Consider the following 25,508-nt stretch of genomic DNA (forward strand, 5'->3'; position numbering starts at 1 on the left):
TTCCGGGGGAATCGAACAGTGAGGTACTCCGGAGCAAATTCTGGACGGACCTGGGCGCCCCGGACCAGTGAGCTGCGGCTGCAACAGAAAAGGGCAACTGCTCAGCTGTAGTCCACGCCCCCTTCCCGCTCCGGTGACAGTGTCTGCGGAAAGTCGCCTTTGTGATTTCTGGAGAGCACCGAGCGGGACGACGGCCGTCCAGCCGGGTCGTCCGTGCCAGCGACAAAGAAAGGGTTTCCTGGTGGACCATCATCCCTTCCCTCTAGACAGCCCGCCCCGGGGGCCTGAAAATGCTTAGATCTACGTGGAATTTTCTGAAACGTCACAAAAAGAAATGCATCTTCTTGGGCACGGTCCTCGGAGGTGGGTGACAGCGTTCTTGGCAAGGCGCATTGGAAGAAGAGGGTGGGAGAGGGCTGACTGTCTTCTAAAATAGAGGCGGAGAAACCACAGCTCAGGATTCGATCAACCATGAGACGGGGGATGGGGTGCCAAACCTCCAAGGCTCTTTAAAGAAAGAAAGTGAAGTCGCTCAGTCGCGTCCGATTCTTTGCGACCCCATGGACTGTAGCCTACCAGGCTCCTCCATCCATGGGGGTTTTCCAGGCAAGAGTACTGGAGTGGGTTGCCATTTCCTTCTCCAAGGCTCTTTACATCTCTGCAATTGTGAAATGTGTGCCCTTTGCCCTGGTACTGCCTCTTACTCTGTTTTTCGCCTTTTTCTCACTGCCTTTAGGATAACCCACCACAGTGTTTGGGCGGTGGCGGGGGGGCGGGGGGCGGTTGTTTGTTTCTTAGGTTCTTTTCTCTCTCTCTCTCTTATTTTTCTTCTGTTTCAAGACACGTTCTCTTCCACATTTTTTTCTTATTCTCTTCTCTTGTTTTCCCATGAGATTCTTCGTTTCTATTTGCCAATCCCAGGACTTGATTTGGCATTCATCCTTCACAGAAGTTTCACAATATTCGAGGAGAGTAAACTAAAGCTGGCACTTCGAATCTTGTTTAAAGTTTATTCGAATTTTTTGAAAACAGCACAGTTGTATTGAAGGACTGTGCTAGAAGGTATATGCTAGACAGAAAAAAAAAAAAACAAACACAGATCAATATTTTAGCTCTGTTCCTGCTCTTTTAGAATACAAACTGTGTAGTAAACTAGGTAGTAAGAAAGTACTTGCAGGATACTGGGCGAGCAGGATCTTCAAGACTGGGATGAATTCCCACCTAATTCAGGTAATTAAGTTACCCAGGCTGAGAGGAGATTTAGAAACAGATTAGATAACAATCTTGAGAGCCTTTTCCTCATAAGACAGTCATGTCCTAATGAGTGGAGACCTGAAGGAAAGAAGAAAATGTTTTGGGTGATACAGGAGAAAGAAATGCAGGAATGTGAACAGGGAATTTTTAGCATTTGGGTTTTTTGAGAAATATTGTCACTAACTACATACTTTGGTTACAAAAGTAGTCAGAGGCAAAAGCAGCAGTTTCCCAAAGAATTTGGTTGTTTTTCTCTTACTATTGATTATATTTTATGGCTCCCAAACAATTTGAAATTGACAGTACTCTTAGTAATTCAGCTCTGTTGATTCTTGAAAATTTGAAACAGGCTTCTTGTTAATGAATCAAGGAGAGTGTTTTCCTTTTCTCTGAGGTCTATCACAACAACTCAGTAATGATCAAGTATAAATTTTTATGGTATTTGAAAAATTCTTTACAGATAAAAATATTTTTCAGTGTTTTTATCCACTGATATCTAATGTATATTTAAACTGTGCTAAAACTACTGAGTCCACTTTATTTGTAGAAGCTAATGATTTGTGTGTGATGGAAGAAGTATGACTAGAATATTTTTGCCACGACTGAAGGAAAGAAAAATAGCATACTCCTTCAGATTTGTGGAACAACCTAACGGTGTATTAGAAATAGTCATAACGGAAGCAAAAGAGTACATTTAAGAGATATACTTTTTTTTTTTTTTTCCCAAAAAATCTGTTGACAGCTTTACAGGTACAGATTAAGAGGAAAGAGAAAGGCGGGGGTGAGGGGCAGGGGAAGAGTTCAGAGGAACAGGAAAAGAAAGTAATCCTAGTATTTTATAGCAAAAAAGGATGTCAGTTTAAAAGGAAGAAGAGAGTAGATGACCGTGACTGGCATTTCTTTGAGCCTCGTAGTCTTTCTTCTTCAAGGGATAGGTCTTATAACATGGTACATATCAATCTAATTTAAGAAACATTTATCCCTTGCCTATAGTGTTGAAAGGTTTCCCTGGTAGCTCAGTCAGTAAAGATCTGCCTGCAATTCAGGAGATGCGGGTTTGATCCCTGGGTTAGGAAGATCCCCTGGAGAAGGAAATGGCAACCCACTCCAGTATTCTTGCCTGGAGAATCCCATGGACTGAGGAGCCTGGTGGACTGCAGTCCATGGGGTTGCAAGAGTCGGATATGATTTACTGACTAAACCACCACCATAGTGTTGAAGGTAATATGATTGGAAATACAAGATTCACAGAGATTTTTAATAGTAATAGCTACCATTTTGGGGGTGCCCAGTGGGCCCTATATTAAGTTCTTCTGTTGAGTGGGGATGATGACAAGATAGCTATTGTTATCTGCATTCAAAAATATGGGAACCAGACTGCTAAGAATTTAAGAAACTTGCCAAGGATCCCAGAGTTCGTAACCAGGAAGCTAGAACTCAAACCCCAATGTGTTAGATCCAGAGCACATTCTCTTTCTACTCTGTGCCATTCTGTCTTCATGAACTTTATGATCTGAGAGGAATGAAAACAAATGACTTAGTTTGTTCCAGCTGGTATAACAAAATACCACAGACTGGATGGCTTATAAATAACAGAAATTTATTTCTGATAGTTCTGGAGCCTGGAAGTCTAAGATCAGGGGGCAAACATGGCTTGGTGAGCGCCTGCTCCTGAGTTAGAGCCTCACATGGCAGAAGGGTCTAGGGATCTCAGTGAAGTCCCTTTAATAAGAACATTAATCTCATTCTTGAGGGCTACATACCCTTGCCCTAAGCACTTCCCAAAGACTCCATCCTCCTACCACCATGGAATAGGGCCTTAGAATTTCCGCAGATGAATGTAGAGGAGATACAGACATTCAAACCATAGCAACAGGTATGCAAAACAATAAGAGCTGAAAAAATGCTATACATATAAAACTGGCAAATAGCATGTGCAGTTGGGAAAAAAAAAATTAGGGAAAGGCTTCATGGAAGAAGTGGCACATTTTGATAGACTTGCAAATTAGGTAAGATATCAACATTTCTGCCCCAAAAGCTTGTCCATCCAATGGTGGGGGCGGGGGGGGAACACCTCAGTTTAAAACTTTGAGTTATGGGCTTTCTTAAGTAGGAATTTGGATGACTAACTGCTTTAGACAAAGTCGTACAGTTGGATCAGTTTTAAGACTAGAGCAATGGTTCTCAGACTTTTGGGCCTGAGATCTCCTTTACACTTTTAAAAATTAAGGACTCTAAAGAGCTCTCTAAAATTTATGTCTAATAATAATTGTTTCCATATTAAAAATTAAAACCAGAGTATTTTTCAAATAGTAATTATTTTAAAATGACAATAGTAAATCTATCAAATATTAATGTAAATATTATTTTCAGAAAACAAGTGAGAAAAGTAGCATTGTTTTACATTTTTACAAATCTCTTTACTGTCTGGTTTATATCTCTTTCCACATTTAGTCAGCTGCAATACACACTTGACATGTAGTCTTTAGAAAACTCCACTGCACACTCACTCATACGAGAATGAGAATGAAAAAGGCGAAGAGCGTTTGTGTTGTTACAGAAATAATTTTTACTCACAGATGCCCTAAAAGGTTATTGTACACCTGCAGGAGTGCCCGGGCCACACTTGGAGAACCTCTGTGCTAGGTGACTCAGACAATAAAGAATCTGCCTGCAGTGCAGGAGACACAGGAGACGCAGGTTTGATCCCTGGATTGGGAAGATGCCCTGGAGAAGGAAATGGCAACCCACCCCAGTATTCTTGCCTGGAAATCCCATAGAGGAGCTTGGTGGGCTACAGTCCATGGGAACCCAAAGAGTCAGACACGCCTGAGCGAATAACACTTTCTCTTTTTTCTCTTTAATGCTAGCAAAAGTGTTGCAGAGAACGGCCAAATTCATATGTATTCACTTGCTGATGTATAAAAATCTCGGAGCATTGATTTATAATTTATATCTTAATCCATATAATGTCTTGGTCTCTTTAGTTTTTCATTTATTCATCCATTCATTCAACAAACATTTGAATGAGAGTGACTACCCTCACTGGTTTCGACTCAGGTGACACAGAGAAATAAGACTCAGTTCTTGACTTTGAGGAACTCATGGTATGTTCAGAAAGCAGAAATGGAAATAAACAAAAGTAGTGCAGTCATCGTATCAGAGTACCATGGTAGAGGAGGGTCTTTGGGAGCATAGAGAGAGAGTCGTGTTCAGCAAGTCCCACTGAAGAATCAGCTGAAATCACAGCTACAAAGCAGAAGGGAACACAGGAAAGGGGATGTTCAGCAGCAAATATGTATTGAGTGTCAGTTGTGTACCAGCGTTATATAGTGGGGGTGCATCATCATATAAGACAAATTGAATAGTCAGATTTAACTTTTAGCAAATCACTTTGCATATAAAACCTGGATTGAAAAGGAGTGAGACCAGGAACAAAAGAGGAGAATTAGGAAACTGTTAAACCAGTTCAAGAGCATTAATGATTGGGTCTGAATGAAAATAATGGTAAAAGGGTGGACTGAAGTGGCAAAATTTAGAAACTATTTCTGAAAAGAATCAATAGCAGGATTTGGTGGTCTTTTGGATGGGAGTAAAGTTAACAGATTATTTTCAAACTCATAGAAATTATTAACCTAATAAAATAGTTATATTGCAGAATTTTCATCCATGAAGATACTAAGCAATGATTTTAGAAAACCAAGTTTATGATGTAGAAGGGCTTCCCTTGTGACTTAGCTGGTAAAGAATCTGCCTGTATTGCGGGAGGCCTGGGTTCAATCCTTGGATTAGGAAGATCCCCTGGAGAAGGGAAAGGCTACCCACTCCAGTATTATTCTTGCCTGGAGAATTCCATGGACTGTATAGTCCACGGGATCACAAAAGGTCAGACACAACTGAGAGACTTTCACTTCACTTCATGATATAGAAAGACTAGAAGACATTTTGCTTTGCCATCCATATTCTGAAAGGAAACCTCAAAACATTTTACATTTATTTTTTGAGATATTTAATGAATTTTCATTATTTATAACTAAGTTATAACTAAAGAAGAAGTTTTAAAGCTCCTATAATCCCAACCTTTCATTTTTAGGAAGAAATTTAAACCCAGAAAGATGGGACATGCTTAAAAGTTTCCTACCTAGTTGATGCCCCAGCTCTCAGTGTCTCTTCTCTTTCAGACCAGAATTCAAGCAGCAAGTCAGGTGTATAGATCCTGAGCTCCATATTTTAGGCAATGAATTCTCTGCCTTCATTCTTATTTCCCTAGGGAGTCAAATCTGACCCAAAAAACCCCAGAATTTATGAATTTTGAGAATGAGAAGCTGGATAAATTAGTCCTTGCGTAGAAATTTACTTCAATGCTAATTCAAGGAAAAGAATGGATTATAGAATTTTACGCTAACACTGTGTGCTAGTTTGCTAGGGCTGCCGTAACAGAGTACCACATACTGAGTGGCTTAAGCAAGATAAACTTATTGTCTCACAGCACTGGAGGTCAGAATTTATTCCATCTAAGGGCTGTGAGAGAAGGATCTGTTTCAGGCCCCTCTCCTTGGCTAGTAGAGAACTCTCTCCTCCCTGGGTCTTCATGTCATCTTCCCTCTACACATGTCTGTGTCCAAACTTCCCCTTTTTTATAAGAACAGCAGTCATACTGGATCAGGCCCATCTAATGACCTTTTAACTTGATTATGGCTACAAAGACCCTATCTCCAAATAATGTTACTTCCTGAAATACTGGGGCTTCAACATGTTAATTTGGGGGTAGGACACTCTTCAATCCATAATAATTTATTCTTTTAGCTTTAGTAACCATATACTACAGTTACCAAATAGACAATACAGTTAGTTGAGCTTGAACAGTACAGGTTTGAACTGTGCTAGACCTTTTATAGGGAGCTTCCCCGGTGGCTCAGCGGTAAAGAATCCTCCTGCAATGCAGGAGACACTGGTTCAGTCCTTGGATTGGGAAGATCCCCTGGAGAAGGAAATGGCAACCCACTCCGATCTTCTTGCTGGAAAAATACTATGGACAGAGGAGCCTGGTGGGCTACGGTCCATGGGGTTGTAAAGTGTCAGACACAGCTTAAGTGAGTGAACATGCATGCACGCAGGCAGGCCACTTATATGCAGACTTTTTTCAGTAAATACTGCAGCACTGCAGATCCTCAGCTGGTTGAATCCAAGGGCGCAGAACTGTGAAGTGGGCCCACTGTAAAGCTGCATGCAGACTTCCCACTGCTGGAGGGAGTGTTCTGCACTCCTAACCCTGGAGATGTTGAAAGGTCAATGTAGTCCCTAAAGTACTTTTATCAGACACTCTTGAAAATTTAATGAAAGCAGTGGACCTTCTCCTCAGGAAAGCACATAGACCAATCAAATTTATTGTTACTCCAGAAAATTCTTAACTATTCAAGGGGTGTCGTTGCAGCATTTCATTTTACACTATTGTTGTTTGAGGAATAATAATCATTTTACACAAAATTTTTAGCCATCGGGCAAATAAAAGCAATTCTCTGAGAAGCTGTTAGGTAAGTTGCCTGTCAAACAGTTACTTTGTGAAACGTAAGTCAGTTTCTTCATTCCGTTAGTATTATGGCACTGTCATCAGTTTATTGAGGCTGGATTATGAGAAGGGTAGCTCCGGAGACATTTATATGAATTTTTATTTATTCTTTACAGATGAGTATCATACATTTATTTGCATACAAACAAAAGCAGTCACACTTTGTTTCTAATTATTTGTAGCACATGCTCTTTCACTGAACTAAGACTTTTAAGATATATAACATATCAGTTCATCTGTATTGCTTACATTAGTGAAAATAATTCAGGATATGTATTTACTTTGATGTTCCTAGAGGACTATTTTCCCCACTGGTGACAAACAGATCAAATCCATTTATTGAGCTCACATACAATCCTTATATTCTTCTTGTCATATTGAAGGCTACAGACAGTTGGAGGTAGGTGAGGATTAGTTACTTCCTACAACCTTGTTGCCAAGTTATTATGAAACAAATTTGGCACACGTTAAAACATCTGTTAGCAAGCATAGATTAAAACAGTATCATTACTTGTTCTGTAAATTCATTGAAATCCCAGTGTCCTTTCTTGGTGAAGCAACAGAACCACACATAAAAGATTTACTGGAAGCAAATGCAACAAGATTCTTGATGTAGGATTCTGTTGGCCTTTTGGTTAACTCTCTTGTCTAAGAATCCTTTGAACTATCTATTCCTAAAAGGTGAAGGACTTGCTAGGTTAGTGTATTCTTGTTCAAATGAATATTACTAAAATATTTTAGCTACCCAGTATCTTAAACATTTAATCTGTAAAAAGCCATTTCTGATATTTATTGTGCTTGGTAAAAGTTAGTTGACATACTTACACCTTGAAATGTGGCTTTTGACCAAATGCTAACTAACCATGCTGGAGTGTTCACTTTACCAGCCAGGACAATTGATTGCCCACAGGGTATGACCAAAATGTGCCCATTTGTGTTACACTGTCTATACTAAAATATGTTAAAGTAAATTACAGGCACACGACCCCACCTATATTTTTATACTATTATAAGTTAGGAATTTCTGTACCCTCTTCCCCCTCCCTTTTTCACCTAAGTTTCTAGTTTTCCATGTCTGCCTGACTACCTACCTTTCTTTTAGTCTTCCTTTAAAATTTTTTCTTATATTTTAAAAAATACTATATTTTGATTGAAGAACATGTGGAAACCATAGAGAAGCAAGCAGAAGGAGAAAAAATCACGCACTATCCCACTCTTCAGCAGTGATCATTATTTAATATATGTTAGAAATTAAAATCCATCTGTTACATATATATCTACTTACATTAAAAAGCAAAACTTTCAGTATCTTATTTTATTGTCTAACAATATAACATGGTTATTTCCTTGAGTCATGAACTATTTAGCAATGTGTCTTTTAGTAGCTGTAAGATTCCATTGTATGGCTAGGCCATAATGCATTTAAACAGTTCCCTTTTGTTGGACACTTAGAATATCTCCAGTTCACTATTAAAGGCATCGCCTGACTTTGTAGACTTAATTCCTTTCTGTTTCTGAAGACAGACTTCATCTTTATGTACCCATCTGCATTGACTTTTAAAATGCCAATCTCCTTTTCTTTTTCTTTAGGTTGCAATTCGTATATAATTCTTTAATTTAGGTTTTTAAAAGTTGCGATTTTTAGCTTTTCACTGATATAAGCCCTATATTTGGAAAACTTGGGTTAAAAATACTGTTTGGAATTTTTAATACTCTAATAAACTGGATTAGTATAATAACTTGTTTTTGAAAATAATTTTAGGAGTATATATCCTGGGGAAATATGGACAGAAGAAAATCAGAGAAATACAAGAAAGGGAGGCTGCAGAATACATTGCCCAAGCACGACGACAGTATCATTTTGAAAGCAACCAGAGAACTTGCAATATGACAGGTAAGACAGAGAAATATTTATACACATGTAAAGTTGCTTGATGATTTATATTAATTTACATATCTCCAGGAGCAAAGTTAGAGGAAAAGGCAAAAATGACAAATCTAGCAAGTGTTTACATGATTTAACTGAAACACATCATTTAATGTGGATTCTAAAAATCAATGTAAATTAATAATGCAACATAAATGCATTCATTTATAAATGCATTTATTCATTTTCTTTATTCATCCAGCGAATACTGGGGACGCATAAGGTGAGCAACTGAAGAAAAAAAAGACCTGACATTCAGACTTTATATGCTGAAGTGAGGTGAAGTCGCTCAGTCGTGTCCGACTCTTTGCGACCCCATGGACTGTAGCCTACAAGGCTCCTCTGTCCATGGAATTTTCCAGGCAAGAGTACTGGAATGAATTGCCATTTCCTTCTCCAGGGGGTCTTCCCGAGCCAGGGATCGAACCCCGGTCGCCTGTGTTGCAGGCAGACACTTTACCGTCTGAGCCACCAGGGAAACCTGTTTATATGCTAGTGGGAGAAAATGATGATAAACACCAGGTAAATAGCTTTAAGCAGTGGTAACTGTTTATAAGGAGAATGAGCTGTGTGAGGGGTGGGGATGCTCTTTAAGGTAGGGCAACCAATAGAATTTTTACCTCTAAGGAGAAATTAAGTGGGACAATGGAAAGAGCCCTGCAGAATGCCTGAGGTGGAAACAAGCTTGGCTATTCCCATATTTGAGAAACAGCAGAAAGACTATGAAGCTAGACTAGCATGAGCAATGGAAGAAGTGTGATAGGAGATGAGGCTGCAGGAGTGTCCTGATGCCCTCTGGCCATGTAGGCCATAGTCAAGACTCCTAAGTTTCTTATAATTACAGAGGCATCTGCAGAACTGTCAGTCTAGCACAGTAGTATACATTCAACCAGTGTGAATCAGTGGTAATAATTTAATCTCCAGAGCTAGAAACCTCCTGGAAGGATGCTGTGACAAAATCAGCTGCCCATATTTGAAGAAGGCAAGGTATTGTGATATATTTTTCTTAACTCCTTGAAGAATTAGTCCTCAAATCCATGTCAAACTTGTTTTTCTTTTTTTGTTGTTTAAAGTTTAATCCTTCCATTACTTTCAAGAACAACTAATTTAGAAAAAAATTTATAAAGGTAAGTTCTTTTTGTTCAATTTTAAAAGTAGAATTTTTTTTCGATGTTGGAAGAACTTTAGTCTTATTTGACAGATAAAGAGACTGGAATTAAGGTTAAGAGACACATTTAGTTGTGGCTATAGTATGGTTTTTAATGTTTTAAATAATAATACTTCAGTTTATAAAGAAAAAATTAATCACAAATGCTATATAAAATGGCAACTCAAATAAGGTACAATAAGTAAGAGCACAGTTTCAAGGTGGAGGCAGTTCTGGTAACATTCCTAGTTTTGCTTGTGATGTCTGTGTGTCTCTGGGCAAATCCAAATGTAGTTCTTTCTCTATAAAATGATCATCATAAAACGTACTTCATAAATATTTTATAAGGAAGTAATGAGATAATTTATATAAACTGCTTGATATGTAATAAATACTCAGTAACGAACAACTTTTTAAAAATTATGTATTTCTTTGAATCGGTATTCAGTTTTCAACATAGTGGTACTACCAACGGCATTTTAATGAATTTTTAGAGAATAAGAATGGTCCATTTTTCCTTTCCTGTTTTTTTAAGGAAAAAAAAAATCTCATCTCTTGAATGAGAGATTCTTTAAATTCTGTAGTGCTTTACAATTTTCAGAAGTTTCACACATATAATTTCATATAATCCCATAATAACCCTTCCCCCCACTACTGTTATAATGCCCCTCCTCCCCTTCCCTCTCTCCACTGGTAATGACTAATTTAAGAATAGTTCATTTCTAGTTATTACTCAAATGTTTAAAAACTGGAAAAAGCTAACTTCTGCGGTCTGAAAATACATCTCAGTTTAACATGGACCCTTATGTCAATTTAAGTGCTCAGAGAAACACAGCTCAAATGCAGTTAGATGTAAAGGAGACTGATTGGGAGGACACCCCTGCAGAATAAAAGGCAGGGAGCAGAAACTATCAAGGAGAGCCTTCAGCCCACGGTGCAGGTGTGATGCTGTGACTAGAATGGGCAAAGGAAGGAAGGTTGGGTAAGAAGAGACTCTGACAACAGCACAGTTCTAGGAAATCTTGGCAGGCCAATCGGGAGTCCTGAAGCCTAAGAGTTCTGGTAGAGGAGTCCCTCAGAAGTGGGCCTGTTTTTGTATCCTCACTAAGTAACTGTCCCCATCAGGGAGCAGTTTAGATCCAGAGACATGGCAGCTAGAGCTGTCAGTCAATTATGGCTCCTCCCAGCAGAAAATGTGTGGGTAGCACATTTCCATGACCATCACACCCGTCAGATGAATAAATAGCTGATATAAGGCAGTTAAAACTAAGATATGGTGCTAAAAGCCAAAATATAGGTTCACTGAAAAAATTTCCAAATTAGCTTTCTGATGTATATTAATAATGGGGTTACAAATCGTATAATTAAATTTATATTCTTTTGGGTAAGAGGTAATGAACCTACTAGAAAAATTTAGTGCTTTTAGGTAAATAAAATTAATTTTTTAACATAAGAAGTTGGTCCTAGTTTGAAAGATAGCATCTAGTGGAATGCCTCTGTACCCTGCCCATTGGACTTTATCATGTTCATGATTTTTATTAAAGATTTGGAAAGAATGCCTATTAAATTTACACATGTCACAATGCTTGGATGTGTAACTGAGACTACAAATGAAGTTTTGGAATACAGAATAGTCCCATTTAAGTGATAGATTGGGATAAAAAGAATTGTTCTGCATTAAAAGTCAATTGTACTGAGTCAGGATTATCCAAACTTGCTTAGAAGCAGGATGTATGGGAAAAGAGTGGGAATTCTAGGTGAGCATAAGCTTATTATGAACAGAATAGGATATGACTTCTGGAAATACTAATTTAATCTTAGACTACAGGAGTAAAGTCTGTTCAGCTCAAAGGTGGTCATAACATGCTCTGTGGTAGTCAGAGCACAAGTCCATTTCTGCCTCTCACATGTTAAGAAGATACAAACCGGAATGTGTCAGAAGCCAAATAAGTATAATATTACAAAGCGCTAACAGTTCCTGAGCATTTCCATGTGTAAAGAAGCAGTATTCTAAATGCCTTTTATCCTTAACCCTTACAACAGTCCTGTAAGGTGGATCCACTGTTAGCCTCAGTTTGCAGATGAGGAAACTGAGGCATGGGGTTAAATGATTTGTGGTTGCACTAGGGGAGTTTATCATGGAGGCTGGATGGCCAAAACAAGACATGAAAGCTGTATTCAACTCAATACAGAAACATATTTGTTCAGTGTTAGTACAGATGGCTGGAAGAGAAAAATAGCCTTGTCTTTATAGTTGAATATGCTCAAGTGGAAAGTCAGGAGCTCTTATCTCTCCTGAGATAAGAGAGTTACTGAAGAGATTTTTCTTAAATCATGTCATCATACCACATAATCTTTAAAGTTTGCTACTAACCGCATTTCCTAAATGTAAGACTCTAGCAGTACTTTTTCTTGGTAGGATAAAATATCATGCTTAGGATAGATATATATACCATGGACACTAAGAAACCACATTTTACATTGACTCTGAGCTCCTGCTATTGCTAGTGGTCTCAGTAACTTGGATGATTTAATCATGGACCTTGAGGAAATATGCTGAAGCAACACAGTGCTACGCTGAAGTAAAGGATTAGAGTAGGCCAGAAGCTGAACTTCCTACAGAAAAAAATTAACATGGATTTCATAGTTAATGTCCTGCCTAGTCAAGAAGTACAAATCATACACTAAAGTTTTCCCTGTTAGAATATGGCATTTGTAATCTCTGATATTTTTTTATATTGTTATCATTGCTTCTTTAGTGTTAGGCATTCACTTTAAATTTATGTGTTCACACTTCTACAACATTTCTTACACTATGCTTAGAGCCATAAATAAACTTTCATAAATTACATGCAGTCTCTTTTCATTGAGTATTACATCTTATTTTATCTTCATGTTGGTATTATGAAGTTACAGGCAGTAGCCATTGTCAAAACCAAAACCACAGCTCAGCAGTTCTGAGTTTCTATTAATAGCCCAATGCGCTTTTGTCTAGGTTATAACAAATGCCTACGCTTTGTGGTGGGGGTTGGTGGTTCAGTCGCTAAGTCATGTCTGACTCTTGTGTCCCCGTGGACTGACTGTAGCCCACCAGTCTCCTCTGTCCATGGGATTTTCCAGGCAAGAATACTGGAGTGGGGTTGACATTTCCTTCTGCAGGAGATCTTCCTGACCCAGGGATCGAACTCAGGTCACCTGCATTGCAAGCACTCTCCTGCATTGCAGGCAGATTCTTTACCAACTGAGCTACCAGGGAAGCCCACTGCTGTGTAGTAATTTTAATAACTAAATGTTTTCTAAAATGAGAAATAAAATGTGAAGCAAAAGCCAAAGATAAAAGATCATTTTATTAAATCAGAAATAAACATCTTTTTAAAAAGATCTGCAAAAATAAAGAATTATCCATAGTCCATAGGTCAAAGACCAACACTGTTAAGATTTGGGAATTAATTCTTCCCATTTTTTCTTCTATATGTACTTGTGATCATAATAGATATATGCATCATTTTGCTTCGTGTGAGCAGGTAAGTGATTTATTAGTATGTAACTAGTTTTTATTATTAAAAATTTATTTGAAAACTCTGGCCTCCACCTTCCCTCCTGACACTCATTATTTGCCAGCTCTGTCATGTAGCCCAAAACAGTGTGTGTTTCTCAGTGAAGACAGTCCTGTCACTCATGAACTTTCTAATTTTCTGTTTGTATTACAGTGCTGTCCATGCTCCCAACACTGAGAGAGGCCTTGATGCAGCAACTCAACTCTGAGAGCCTTACAGCTCTGCTGAAAACCAGGTAAATGCAAGTTAATTATGCAGCACGCTGAGTTTATAGACTGTACCTGAAATACTTTTCAAAAGTCTTTAATTTCTTTATTTTCCTGTCTAATTAAAGCTTAAGATAAATAGAAACACTTAGAAAAAAATATTTACTAACAATATCATTGAATTCATACTTTGTCCATTTGTTTATGCTCTGCCTTGATGTGCAAAGTATTTAGGGTGACAGTATTTGTGTATATTCTGGTTTTCATGTGAAGAGGTCTTCTGTCACTTTGATACTTATTCAGAAATATAATTTTGAGTACTTATTGAATGTGCTGCTGAACCAGATGTTGTGAAGCTGCCAGTTATGTTAAAGCTGCCAGTTATATTGTGTCTCTTAAAGAGTTTATGGTGTAATAGATAAAGCATGTGAACATACATTTTAAATAAATATGGCATATGAACTTACATTTTATATGATTAATAAGATGAAGTACAAATAAAACATGAACGTATGATAATGATTTATCATACCAAGACAGTGTACTGTGTACACTGTTTCAGGCCCTTATATATGGAGCATAATACGTATTATTTTTGTTTAGTTGCTAAGTTGTATCTGACTTTTTTGCAACCACATGACTGTAGTCCACCAGGCTCCCCTGTCTATGGGACTTCCTGGGCAAGAATACTGGAGTGAGTTGTCATTTCCTTCTCCATGAATCTTCCCGATCCAGGGATCAAACCCATGTCTCCTGCATTGGCAGGCAGATTACCACTGAGCCACCTGGGAAACCCGTAGTGTGTATTGGAATACTGTAATTTAGTGTGATGTTGTGTTAATTTAAAAAGATTTCCAGAAGGAAATGCTTCTTCCTTTAATGGACAAGAAGAGGGTAGGGGCAAGGAGTGGGGAAAGGTTTCACTTGAATGTATTTTAATCATTGGGGCCTTAGCGAAAAATATTCACCTGCCTTGTAACCATCCTCCAGTAGGCAGGGGATAGAAGGTGCTCTTTCTGGAGTGTCTCTCTGTGCCAGGCCCAGTGCTGGATACATTACTCCCAGTTAATTTCCACAATATCCTCGTGAGGCAGATAGTATCTATCATCTGCACTTTGCAAATAGGAATTTAGTGTTCAGGCAGATGACACAGCAAGCTGGAAAGTTCCTTTGAAAACATTTTCTATAATCAAGTCATACCTTCCAAAATAACAATGGATTTGTGTACTCAGGTACACAAATGGATTTGTATACAATAGATTTGTGTAGTGTTTTTGGAGAGTGTAAATTGTAATTTTTTAATTGGAAAACATACACAGCTTGGAATGGATTTAAGGCAAATTGTGTCATAAGCAGTTTTTAAAGGTTTAAAACAAAGTTTAAAAATCAAGTAATAATAAAAGAAAATGTATCCCCCCAAAAAAGTGTGAGTACCTGGATAATACACCCATTTTGCAATAGTACATATTATTGACTGTCCATAGTCCACTCAGAGTTACAACTGTACTCATCAACATCTTGCTGACAGTTCCTAGAAATAACTATTTTAGAAAAGGTAGAACCTGGATGTTCTCTCCTTCAACCAATTGATCAGATTTTTAAATCTGATTGAAGTATAATGCTAACAATACAAATTTTTTCCCTAACTTCGTGATTCTTAGAGATTGACACACTTTTACTACTTATGGATCTAGGGTTTAATTTATAAATTAGTTCATATAGTTATATAAAGAAGAAGCATACAAGCAGATTGCTCCCAGTAAAATAAATACTTAATTACCTGTATGCACATAAGGAAGAGATACAAAAATAGGCTTTAATTGCCTTAAATTTTAGTCTTATTGGGAAGACAAGACAAATGAAATAAGTGAATACACTTTATTAAAAGCAGCATATCAGTAGCAACAAACACAGTAAGTGTAGCAACAAACACAGTGGCCTTCTTTCTTGGTGATTAAACATAGGATTCAAGATAATTAAGATCAGGTCTCTGTCCCTTTAAGACCTTGTCACCCAAAGGAGGAATTAGATGAAATAAATTGTCATAATTCAAGACGTTTTGTGGTAAGTCTGTGTTAAAAAGTAAAAGCAAAATGTGGGAAGAAAACGTGAGAGGCTAGAGAGCAAAGGGATTAATTCTGATGGGTAAAACCTGAGCAGCTTTAAAGAAAAGGCATGAGCCCTCTTTTCTTTACACAGAGAGGAGAATTCTTGTAAGGATAAGATGGACAACAGTTCTCCTCATTGCCTGTTTCCTCTTTAAATATTTTTGTGTTATTTTTTCTTACCTTTCTTTTGATTTGAAATTGTTATATTCATTTGGGGTCAGTGAAGTTTCAGTGGCAAAGAATCTTAAACATCCTTCATTACAAGAGAGGCAGAACACTTAGGATTAGTTTAATTCTTAATTTGGTAATATATTTTGGTAACATTAAAGAGCCTGGTCATATTTAACTTGGAGTTGATTTCCATTAGACAAATCATTTGATAGGAATCTTGGCATAGAAAGTACCCTTTGCATAGGTTTGGAATTAGAATCTTTTAAAAAGATAAGGTGAATTTTTTTTCTCATTTTTTTGTAAACACATACATTAAAAATGATCACCACAATCAAGCTAATTAATATATCCATCACTTCACATAGTTACCATTTTTTTAACGTGTGGTGAGAACACATAAGATTTTGTCTCAAGAAATTCCAAGTATACAAAAGCATTATTAACTGTATTCACCATGCTGTACATTAGGTCTCATCTCAATTAAATCTTCCTGGGTAGCTCAAATGGTAAAGAATCTGCCCTCAATGTGGGAGACCTGAGTTCAGTCCTTGGGTCAGGAAGATCCTCTGGAGAATGGCATGGTGACCCACTCCAGTATTCTTGCCTGGAGAATTCCATGGACAGAGGCGCCTGGTGGGCTCCAGTCCGTGTGGTCGCACAGAGTCGGACACAGCTGAGTGACTACCAGTTTCACTTCCACCTAAATCTACTTTTAAGTCTGTTAGCAGTGAATGTCAAAATGAAGAAATGTCCTGTGTGGCTATAATTCTGTCCTGTCCCACCAAAATCATGCCAGCTAAGTACAGTTTCAAGACAGATAACCTTAATTTGCCTTTCCATGCTGCTGCTAAGTAGCTTCAGTCGTGTCCGACTCTGTGCCACCCCAGAGATGGCAGCCCACCAGGATCCCCCGTCCCTGGGATTCTCCAGGCAAGAACACTGGAGTGGGTTGCCATGGCCAGCTGCTATCGAGTACTTCCTGTATTAAAATTTTGGAACTGCTATTTTCTTATTTCATTTAGAATTTCGGTAAGAATCACTTTGAGATTTATCTTAGGCAACATTCAAGAGATGTGATTTAACTGCATTAAAATACCTAATCCTTGAATTATGGTTGATTCCCAGTTTAATATGGGACTAAAATATGATATTCCACAACAAGGCTTAAACAATAGCTAAGGCTGCAGTAAGGCCCTAGTAGGATTTTCTCCATGTAGCTGTCAAACTTGTGCCATCTAGTAAAAGGTTACCTGAAGCTCTGCAGCCCCTCCAGTGGCAAAGAAAGATAAGAAACTAGTAGTAGCCCACAGTGGTAATGGTAGTTCAACTTCTTATTGAAATGTAAATTTATATCTGATAATAATAAAGAATATTGGATTGTGTTTTTGTCATTTTTTAATTTCATTTTTCTTGTAATTTATTTTTATTGTATTTTACAAAAGTGTTCATCTGTGACAGATTGGAAATATGAGAACAAAAAAACGGTTCTACCACGAAGGTGATTTGAACAGCAGTGAACTCCATCCACATAGTACAGTGGAGTACTATGCTGTGGTTTAAAAAAAAAATGATGGCTGTTATCTATATACTATTATGGAATGATCTCCAGGATATATTGTTGTAAGTTTTAAAAAGTTAAAGGAAAGGTGTATATAGTATGCTACCATTTGTCTAAAGGGGCAGATATGAATATATATATATATATTTGCCTATATAAAGAAAAACAATACAAAGTTAAAGGATTTTTTTAATAGTTGCCTGTGAAGAAGGAAACAAAAGTGAATAGAAACAGACTTCTTTGAATATACTGTGTTGTAAAGTCATCAGGGAATATAAATATTTGTAAATATTTTACATATTTATAAAACTATGTTTAGTGTTTGAAAAGCAATGTCTAAAGTGATGGTAAAATAAATAAAATAACCTAAATGTGTATCTAGTTGGTGTCGTAATCATAGAAACAGAAACTGTGCTGTACCTGCGTGCTTAGTCATGTCCAACTCTCTGTGATCCTGCCAGGCTCCTCTGTCCATAGGGTTTTCCAGGCAAGAATACTGGAGTGGATTGCCATTTCCTTCACCAGGGGATCTTCCCGATCCAGGGATCAAACCCATGTCTCCTGTGTCTCCTGTACTGCAGGCAGATTCTTTACCCACTGAGTCATCAGGGAAGCCCAACAGAAACTATGCCAAGTGACTCTAAAACAGAAATTTGACTGTGTATTTTTAGTGGGATATATACTCTTAGAGCATACAGAATTAAAAAAAACAAAAACCTTAAACTCTTTTCTATATTGCTATTCTGAGACTGTTGTCCACAGAGTGAGGGATGCAGCAAATTGTAATTATATTGGGTTCACTGATTTCTAGTGCAGGCAGAAAGAAATACAGATATAAGATTAATGAGATTGTTAAAAAAAAAAAAAGTGATCCTAATTTTGAATTAGAAGTATAAATATGAATTCATGATGTATTTTATCTCTTTAATATATATACAATAAATAAATAAATACTCACATATAGTATACTAGCTGAGTCTTCTGAACCAGGACTCTCAGAGAAATGGATGATTTCAGGCTTGCAAAAATTGAACAAAATGAACCCAGACACCTTTTGTGTCCGAAAGCAAGGAAGCTGTCAAAGACTGAAGGGTTCATTTCAGAAGAACTTAGGAAGTAACCTGGATAGCCCCACAATGGTCAAAGATGGGCAGTTTGAAAATCAATAAGGTTAACAACTACAGTGGATAGAAACACATCAAGTATACATTTAAATGCCTGTGTTTGTAATGATATTTAAAAAACAATACTTACCATTGAAGGATTATAGACCTACTTCATTATTTGTAAAATAGTAAATAAGGGAAATATAAATATTATTCCTGCTTTTCCTGTATGATTTTATAGTACACATATGCATATGCTCAGAAGGAAGAGGAAGACTGGAAGGACGTACACAGGTAATGGTGATGGTGGTCGTTTAGTCGCTAAGTCCTGTCTCTGACTATTATGAAAATGGGTGTTATCATTAGTTACTGAAATTATAGTCATTTTTTAGTTTAGCTTATGGGCTTTGTTTCTACAGTTATAGTTATCTTGTGATAAAATATAATTAAATATTGAACTGCAAAGTTCAAAGTTTTCTATTAAATTATCTAGATTATTATTTTCATATTTTCTGATATTTTTCTTTAGGCCTTCAAACAAGCTAGAAATATGGGAGGATCTGAAGATAATAAGTAAGCCTACATATTTCAAAGCATAGCCTTAAAATATTTTTAATGGGAAATTGTTGTATTCTATTATGTGGGTGACTCTTCTTTACCTACCACATGGAGTTGTCGTCAGGATTAAATAATTCTTGTGAAGCAAGTAGATTGATGTCTACTGGTCATAGAAACTACTTAGTAATGTTCATGGTGGTGGTGGTGGTGGTATTATTGTTATAATAATACATAAACCTATCCTAGACTACATATGTGTATATTAGGTTCTGATACAATAAACGAAGTTTTAACTCCAACCTAAATAGTAATTTTACTTTGATATTGTATGCAAACTTTGATTAGTGATAAAAATTTCAAACAAAAAGCTTCCCTAGGACAGATAGATACATATATCTCCATGTCTCAGAACTTCATACTCTGTCATTCTTGTGTTTTCCTAACTGAATCATGCTTGTTGTTTAGTCACTAAGTCATGTCTGACTCTTTGCAATCCATGGACTATACCTTCCCAGGCTCCTCTGTCCATGGAATTTCCCAAGCAAAAATGCTGGAGTGGGTTGCCATTTCCTTCTCCAGGGGATCTTCCCGACCGAGGGATTGAACCCATGTCTGCTGCTTAGCAGGGGGATTCTTTACCACTGAACCACCAGGGAAACACAAATCATGCTTAAGCTTTGCCTGTTTGAAAATGAAATAAACCTGTGTAGTACACTATATTTCCTTTCAGCTATTGTACTTTGTTTATCTCCCTTGTGTAATACTAAAGCTTTCTACATTCTCTTTGTTTTCTTCTGCACTCCCTCTCATTCTCTGACACACTTGGAGCCTGGTTTCCACTCCTGTATCTCCATCCAAGCAGATATCACAAGATCAGTAGTGTTGCTTAATCCACTGGACATTTTCCTCGTCTCAGCAAGAGTCAACACCTTTCTCTTACCTCTGTTTTGAACAGTCGGTCCTAAACACCTGTGAAGACTGGTCTCTGTCTCTCTGTACCTTCCTCCATCCCTGTATGAGCTTATCCTTTGTCCTCTTTTACCTGCCAATGACACCTGGAGCTCTTCATGCTCAGCGCTCTTCTCTGATTCTGAACGAGCTCCCTGGACAGCTCAGAGTTCTGAGGCTACAACTGAGTGCTTCCCAGCCCTTTAACCCTTCACTGAATATATTGGTTATTATCTTTATTGGTTATTGTTTCAATTAAGAGATCATTCCTAATTGACAATAAATATTTTGTAAGCAGATAAACTATGAAATATTTTGAATTGATACATTTTTGTACTTGAAATAATGATAAACGTATATCTTAAGTTGTCTTATGAAACCATAGGGATGGTTTGCAATTTTACACATTTGTTTATGTTTTAACAATTAGTACCAAGAGGTTTTCTTTTCTCTGCAAAGGTTTCACAAGAAGTATCGTAGCTGTGTACAGTACTTGCATGCTGGTGGTTCTTTTGCGAGTCCAGTTAAACATAATCGGTGGATATATTTATTTGGATAATGCAGCAGTTGGCAAAAATGGCACCGTAAGTTTAATAGACTTAAACTGATACTGCCTTATCTTTCAAGAGATTCAAAATTTAACCAAATATTATCATGATAATTTATATAGAATAATTATATTTCATGTGATTATAAACTTTAACCATTATTTTTCTTCATATTTTGAAACTAGACTTTGTTATGTTAGAGAGTAGCGTTTCCTATTGTTCTATGTCCTAGAATCTCAGCTTAAGTTGTAATGAAAACATTATTTATTAATAATATTGAGCACCTTATGTCTATTTTGTACAGACAGTTCTTGCTCCTCCAGATGTCCAACAGCAATATTTATCAAGTATTCAGCACCTCCTTGGAGATGGTAAGATTCTTATTTATGACCTATAAACTAATTGTAATTCATTCATTTGTATTATTGAGGAATTAAAAATGTAAACAAGGCTTTTACATTTATTTTTCTTTTTATAGGCCTGACAGAATTGATCACTGTCATTAAACAAGCTGTGCAGAAGATTTTAGGAAGGTAAGGCATTTTGCATTGGCTTTTCCTAACTTCCTGATTTGATGAATAAAAGAAAAATTAGCATAGTTCCAGTGAAGCTAGTGACTTGACAAACGGTGGTCTGCAAAACTCTTAACCTAATACAGACACAGCCCTGGGTATTACATTGTGGAATCCATTTTCTTCATCAGTATCAATGTTTTGATACTAAGGGGAAAGCTTTAATATTTCATTGTGTATTGATTGATTTCAAAACAAACCAAAAATATTTGGGTCATGAGACAAAAGACCTGCTTTTAAAAATCTGCCTCTGAGGCTTTTAACTCCTGTTCATATGGCAGTGTCTTTAATCACAGTGGGAATTTTCTTGTGAAATCTGCAACGAGATTTTTCTTGTCCCCAAACCAGTGGCTGATTTCTTAATCTACTCTGATGATTTCATAGTCAGTGGTTTCAGGTGTGACTGGATGAAACAGGAACTCAGGTAGTAACCTGTTAGGAAAGGAGTATTAATAGGACGTGTGGTATAGTTTCACTTATCCCAGTTTCCTTTTCTCTGTTTCTAGTGTTTCTCTTAAACATTCTTTGTCCCTTTTGGACTTGGAGCAAAAATTAAAAGAAATCAGAGATCTCGTTGAGCAGCATAAATCATCTTCTTGGATTAATAATGATGGATCCAAATCTTTATTATGCCATTACATGATGCCAGATGAAGAAACTCCATTAGCAGTTCAGGTGCTTAATTCAAAACTATTTAAGCAAAACCAGTTACTCTTTGTTGTTAATATTTTTTTCATTATGTCTTAAAATTTAGATTTCTGAGTCTCTTGAAAGGTAAGTGATTGAAAGACTTAGATTTCAATAATTTAAATAAAACCTCACTAATTTAGAAAACAAACTATAAATGTGATTGATTTCTAGTTAGCATTTTAGATATTCAGCAAGATTTTATTGAATATTAGTTATGTGACAGACACTATGATGTATGATTGAGATACAAAATGAATAAGCATGTTCAGTCAACCTGGGGAATTCAGAAGACAAATTCAGTTCCAGTGGCTAAAGCATATTTGTTTGAGATCAAGTAACAGAAGATAAAGCTGGTGGCTGGGGACAATATCATAAAGAGCTTTGTATGCCAAGATAAAGGGTCTAAACTTCCAGTTCTAGACGAAGGTGAATTTTGATCAGGTCAGTACCACAATCATGTTTACTTTTTAAGATAAATCAGTGATAACAGTATCAGAGTGCACTGAAGGAGGTTGTAGTCATCCAGTTGAGAAACAAGGAAGGCCAGTTCTAACAGTTATCAGCCATGGTGTTGCTATACCCTGGTGTGTCCCGGACAGTTGTGATCTAAATTACTCATTGATTAAGAATAATAAAAATACCAAGGATTGCAGGTTATAGGCCTCTTTTAAAGTAATTGCTGCTTATTAATATGTAAGCAGATTGCATCCATTCTTTGCAGTTGAGAGAAGGATCTTCCTCACTTAACAACTGGAGAAGAGAAGTCTTAGACTAAAGAGGCCCTTGTGCCATACCTCAGGCTAAAGGCCCTGTTAGAACAAAGATTGCCATGTTTTTCATTGCCTGCTTCCCACTCCCCCGGAGGCTCCAGAGATAGATTGTAAGCCATTTAAGAGAACCTCATGAACTCCTGCAGGATGGAAGCTAAACTGAACGAACAGAACAGACCTGTCAGAATTAACAAGAGAAACAAGAGAAAACTCACTTAAAAATTAGAATCTTGAGGAGATGCAATAATAGTATTCTTAAAGCTTTCTGGAATGATAAAGCAATTTTCACATTTTAAAATTCAACAATCTGCTTAAAAAAGGAAATAATTCAAAAGAACAGGTAATGAGAGGGATGATGGATCACATCTTACCTGAATTGAATTTAAACCTACAACTTAGATTGGAAGAACACATGGAGCCTTAGATTAAGCTAGATTGTTGAGAAAAGACACATGCATATTCTAATAAAATCCCTTAACAATAATAGAAAAAAATATCTCTGGCCTCTGCAACCTGGAAGACTAATTTTTCTTTGTTAATATGTCCTTCAGATAAATAAAGATCTTATAAAGATCCTGTTGTGACTTAGTGTTTTGAATGCTACTCATCTGTGCACATCAACCTGTATAGTTTCTTTGAGTTGAACATTTTTCTTATTGTTGATAGGACATAGACTTTTGAGATTTCCTGAACTCTTGAGTTTGTTTCACATTAACCCTGTGCTAATATTTGAAACCCTGAAGTGTGGCCTTTTAATTTTATAGGCCTGCGGACTTTCTCCTAGGGATGTTACCACTATTAAACTACTCAATGAAACTAGAGACATGTTGGAAAGGTATGTACACTGCATGTAACAGGAACATGTGCTTCTATTTTAAATGTACTCATGACCATCTTATAGTTTTTCTTGGACAAATATTCAACATAATATTTTGTTAAAATTAAATTTTAAATATATTCCCCTGCTTTTAGTAGGATTTCCTACTTAACACTCGTGCTTGTCTTGTTAGGATAGGGAGGTAAGCAGAGATTTTTTTTCCAAGATACCCAGGATTGCCCCTACCTGTTTTCCTAGCCTAGAGATTCTGATATACTAGTTAAGGGACTGGAAGATAGTTAGCATTTATATTTTGAGGAAAGCTTTAAATGGTGATTCTTATATGCCCAGTGTATTCTGGTATATGTTTAACAACTAGCCCTATAAAGAAAAAAAAAAAACCGAAAACTAAAATTGTAGCCACAGCAGTGCTGACTCTGCTGACTCCCAATCTGATGTCACTCATTGCTGACTTGGGAAGGGGTGCTCTTGCCAGCCAGAGCTAGCCAGCTCTAGCTAATCCTCAGGTATACACACATGTGCACGCGTGCTGTGTATGCACACACATACTCAGTTATGAGAATTACTTCCCCTAACCCTTTCAGGTTCGACTCTAATGTTACTAAATCTTTGAGTGATAAAAATTCACATCTGCCTTCAATAGAGTATTAACTTTTTAAAATTACCCAGAAGAGAGCCAGAATGTTACAAATGGGAAAAGCCCCAGATTATGTATTAGAAGATGAGAGGACCTAAATTCAAGGTTGGCTCTGCTCTTTATCAGCTGGTCAACCTTGGTTGAGCCACTTACACTCTTTGAGGTAATTTTATCATTGTGAAATCTTAGTGGTAATATCAGTTCATCTGCTTTATCTTAAGTGATTGAAGTATCAGTTGTTTTTTTTAATTAAAGATAATTTAAGATCATTTTCTCTTGTTTTCTGGGCAGATTATATCCTCTGTTTATAATATTTTTTCATGATCTTGAAGAAAATCAGCAAATTTTTTAGGTTAATTCAGCTATTATATGAATTCATCAAGTTCTAGTCCCTTGACTTTCTATAATATCAATCTCTACTTCTTTTCTTATTCAGATCACTTCATGAAACTCTAGAAGGTCATCAGTGTTCTTTTGTCAAATCCAGTCAACCTGTAGTGTTCATCTTTCTTCACCTTCCTCTGATAATTAATGCTATTGATCAAGGTTTTCTTGAAATTCTTTCTCTTATGGTTGCCTTGACAGTCTCCCAATTTTTTCCCCAGTTCTCAGATCATTTTTTCTTAGGTTCCTTTATGCCTGTCTTTCCTTTAAATACTAATGTTTCCCAGGTATTTGTTCTTTTTTCATCCTCAACTGCCCCAAGCAATTTTATTTACTCCCATTACTTTACTGTTTATATGTTAATAATTACCAACTTTATAGCCCTAGAGCCCCACTGCCATGCGATGGAATTCTGATTTCTACACGTCAGAGACAGAACTAATCTGTTCAACTAGGCAGTTCCTAACTCTGATAGCATATATATTACTCTTCATATCAAAGAGTTTCTGTGAAGTAATAACATGATATAACAAAAAGAGCTTGAACTTTAAGATCAGAAAGGCCTGGGTTCAAATTCTGCCTCCTATATTTACTAGTAACATACCTTAGGATAAATTTCTGCATGCATCAAGTGTCCAGTTCCTCATCTGAACACATTAACAAAATATTAATAGAGTTTCCTCTTTAAGAGTTTCCTCAAGAGAAGCAATGATTACTGATATTTATAAAAGTACATTTATGAAGTGCTGCATAATGTAAGAAAATCTAGCGAAATGAGCAAATATCCTCACTGCATTGCGTTACATAATTAGCCCTCTTTTTATGCTTAACTTTTAATGACTCCTTGATATATTTTTATAGTGTTTTAGTTTATAAAATTGTGACTAGAAATGGTGGTGGCTGTCAAAGGTAGCCACATAGTTACTAAATTTTTGCCCTTTTCCATTGAACAATCTAAAA

At 36.8% G+C, this 25,508-nt stretch overlaps 1 protein-coding gene across 1 annotated transcript in view; it reads left to right on the plus strand.

The window, feature by feature from the left end:
* Positions 1 to 30: 30 nt before the first annotated feature.
* Positions 31 to 25,508, plus strand: part of PEX3 (peroxisomal biogenesis factor 3) — a 31,478-nt gene continuing 6,000 nt past the window's right edge. The window contains exons 1-9 of the mRNA XM_040238601.1: positions 31 to 363; positions 8,586 to 8,717; positions 13,608 to 13,689; positions 19,133 to 19,176; positions 20,569 to 20,693; positions 20,962 to 21,028; positions 21,136 to 21,190; positions 21,736 to 21,904; positions 23,454 to 23,524. Of these exons, the coding sequence (XP_040094535.1) occupies positions 291 to 363; positions 8,586 to 8,717; positions 13,608 to 13,689; positions 19,133 to 19,176; positions 20,569 to 20,693; positions 20,962 to 21,028; positions 21,136 to 21,190; positions 21,736 to 21,904; positions 23,454 to 23,524 (818 nt within the window). The 5' untranslated portion in view covers positions 31 to 290. The remainder of the gene's footprint in view (positions 364 to 8,585; positions 8,718 to 13,607; positions 13,690 to 19,132; positions 19,177 to 20,568; positions 20,694 to 20,961; positions 21,029 to 21,135; positions 21,191 to 21,735; positions 21,905 to 23,453; positions 23,525 to 25,508) is intronic.

Source organism: Oryx dammah, unplaced genomic scaffold (assembly GCF_014754425.2).
Source record: "Oryx dammah isolate SB20612 unplaced genomic scaffold, SCBI_Odam_1.1 HiC_scaffold_4, whole genome shotgun sequence".
Classification (NCBI taxonomy): Eukaryota; Metazoa; Chordata; class Mammalia; order Artiodactyla; family Bovidae; genus Oryx; species Oryx dammah.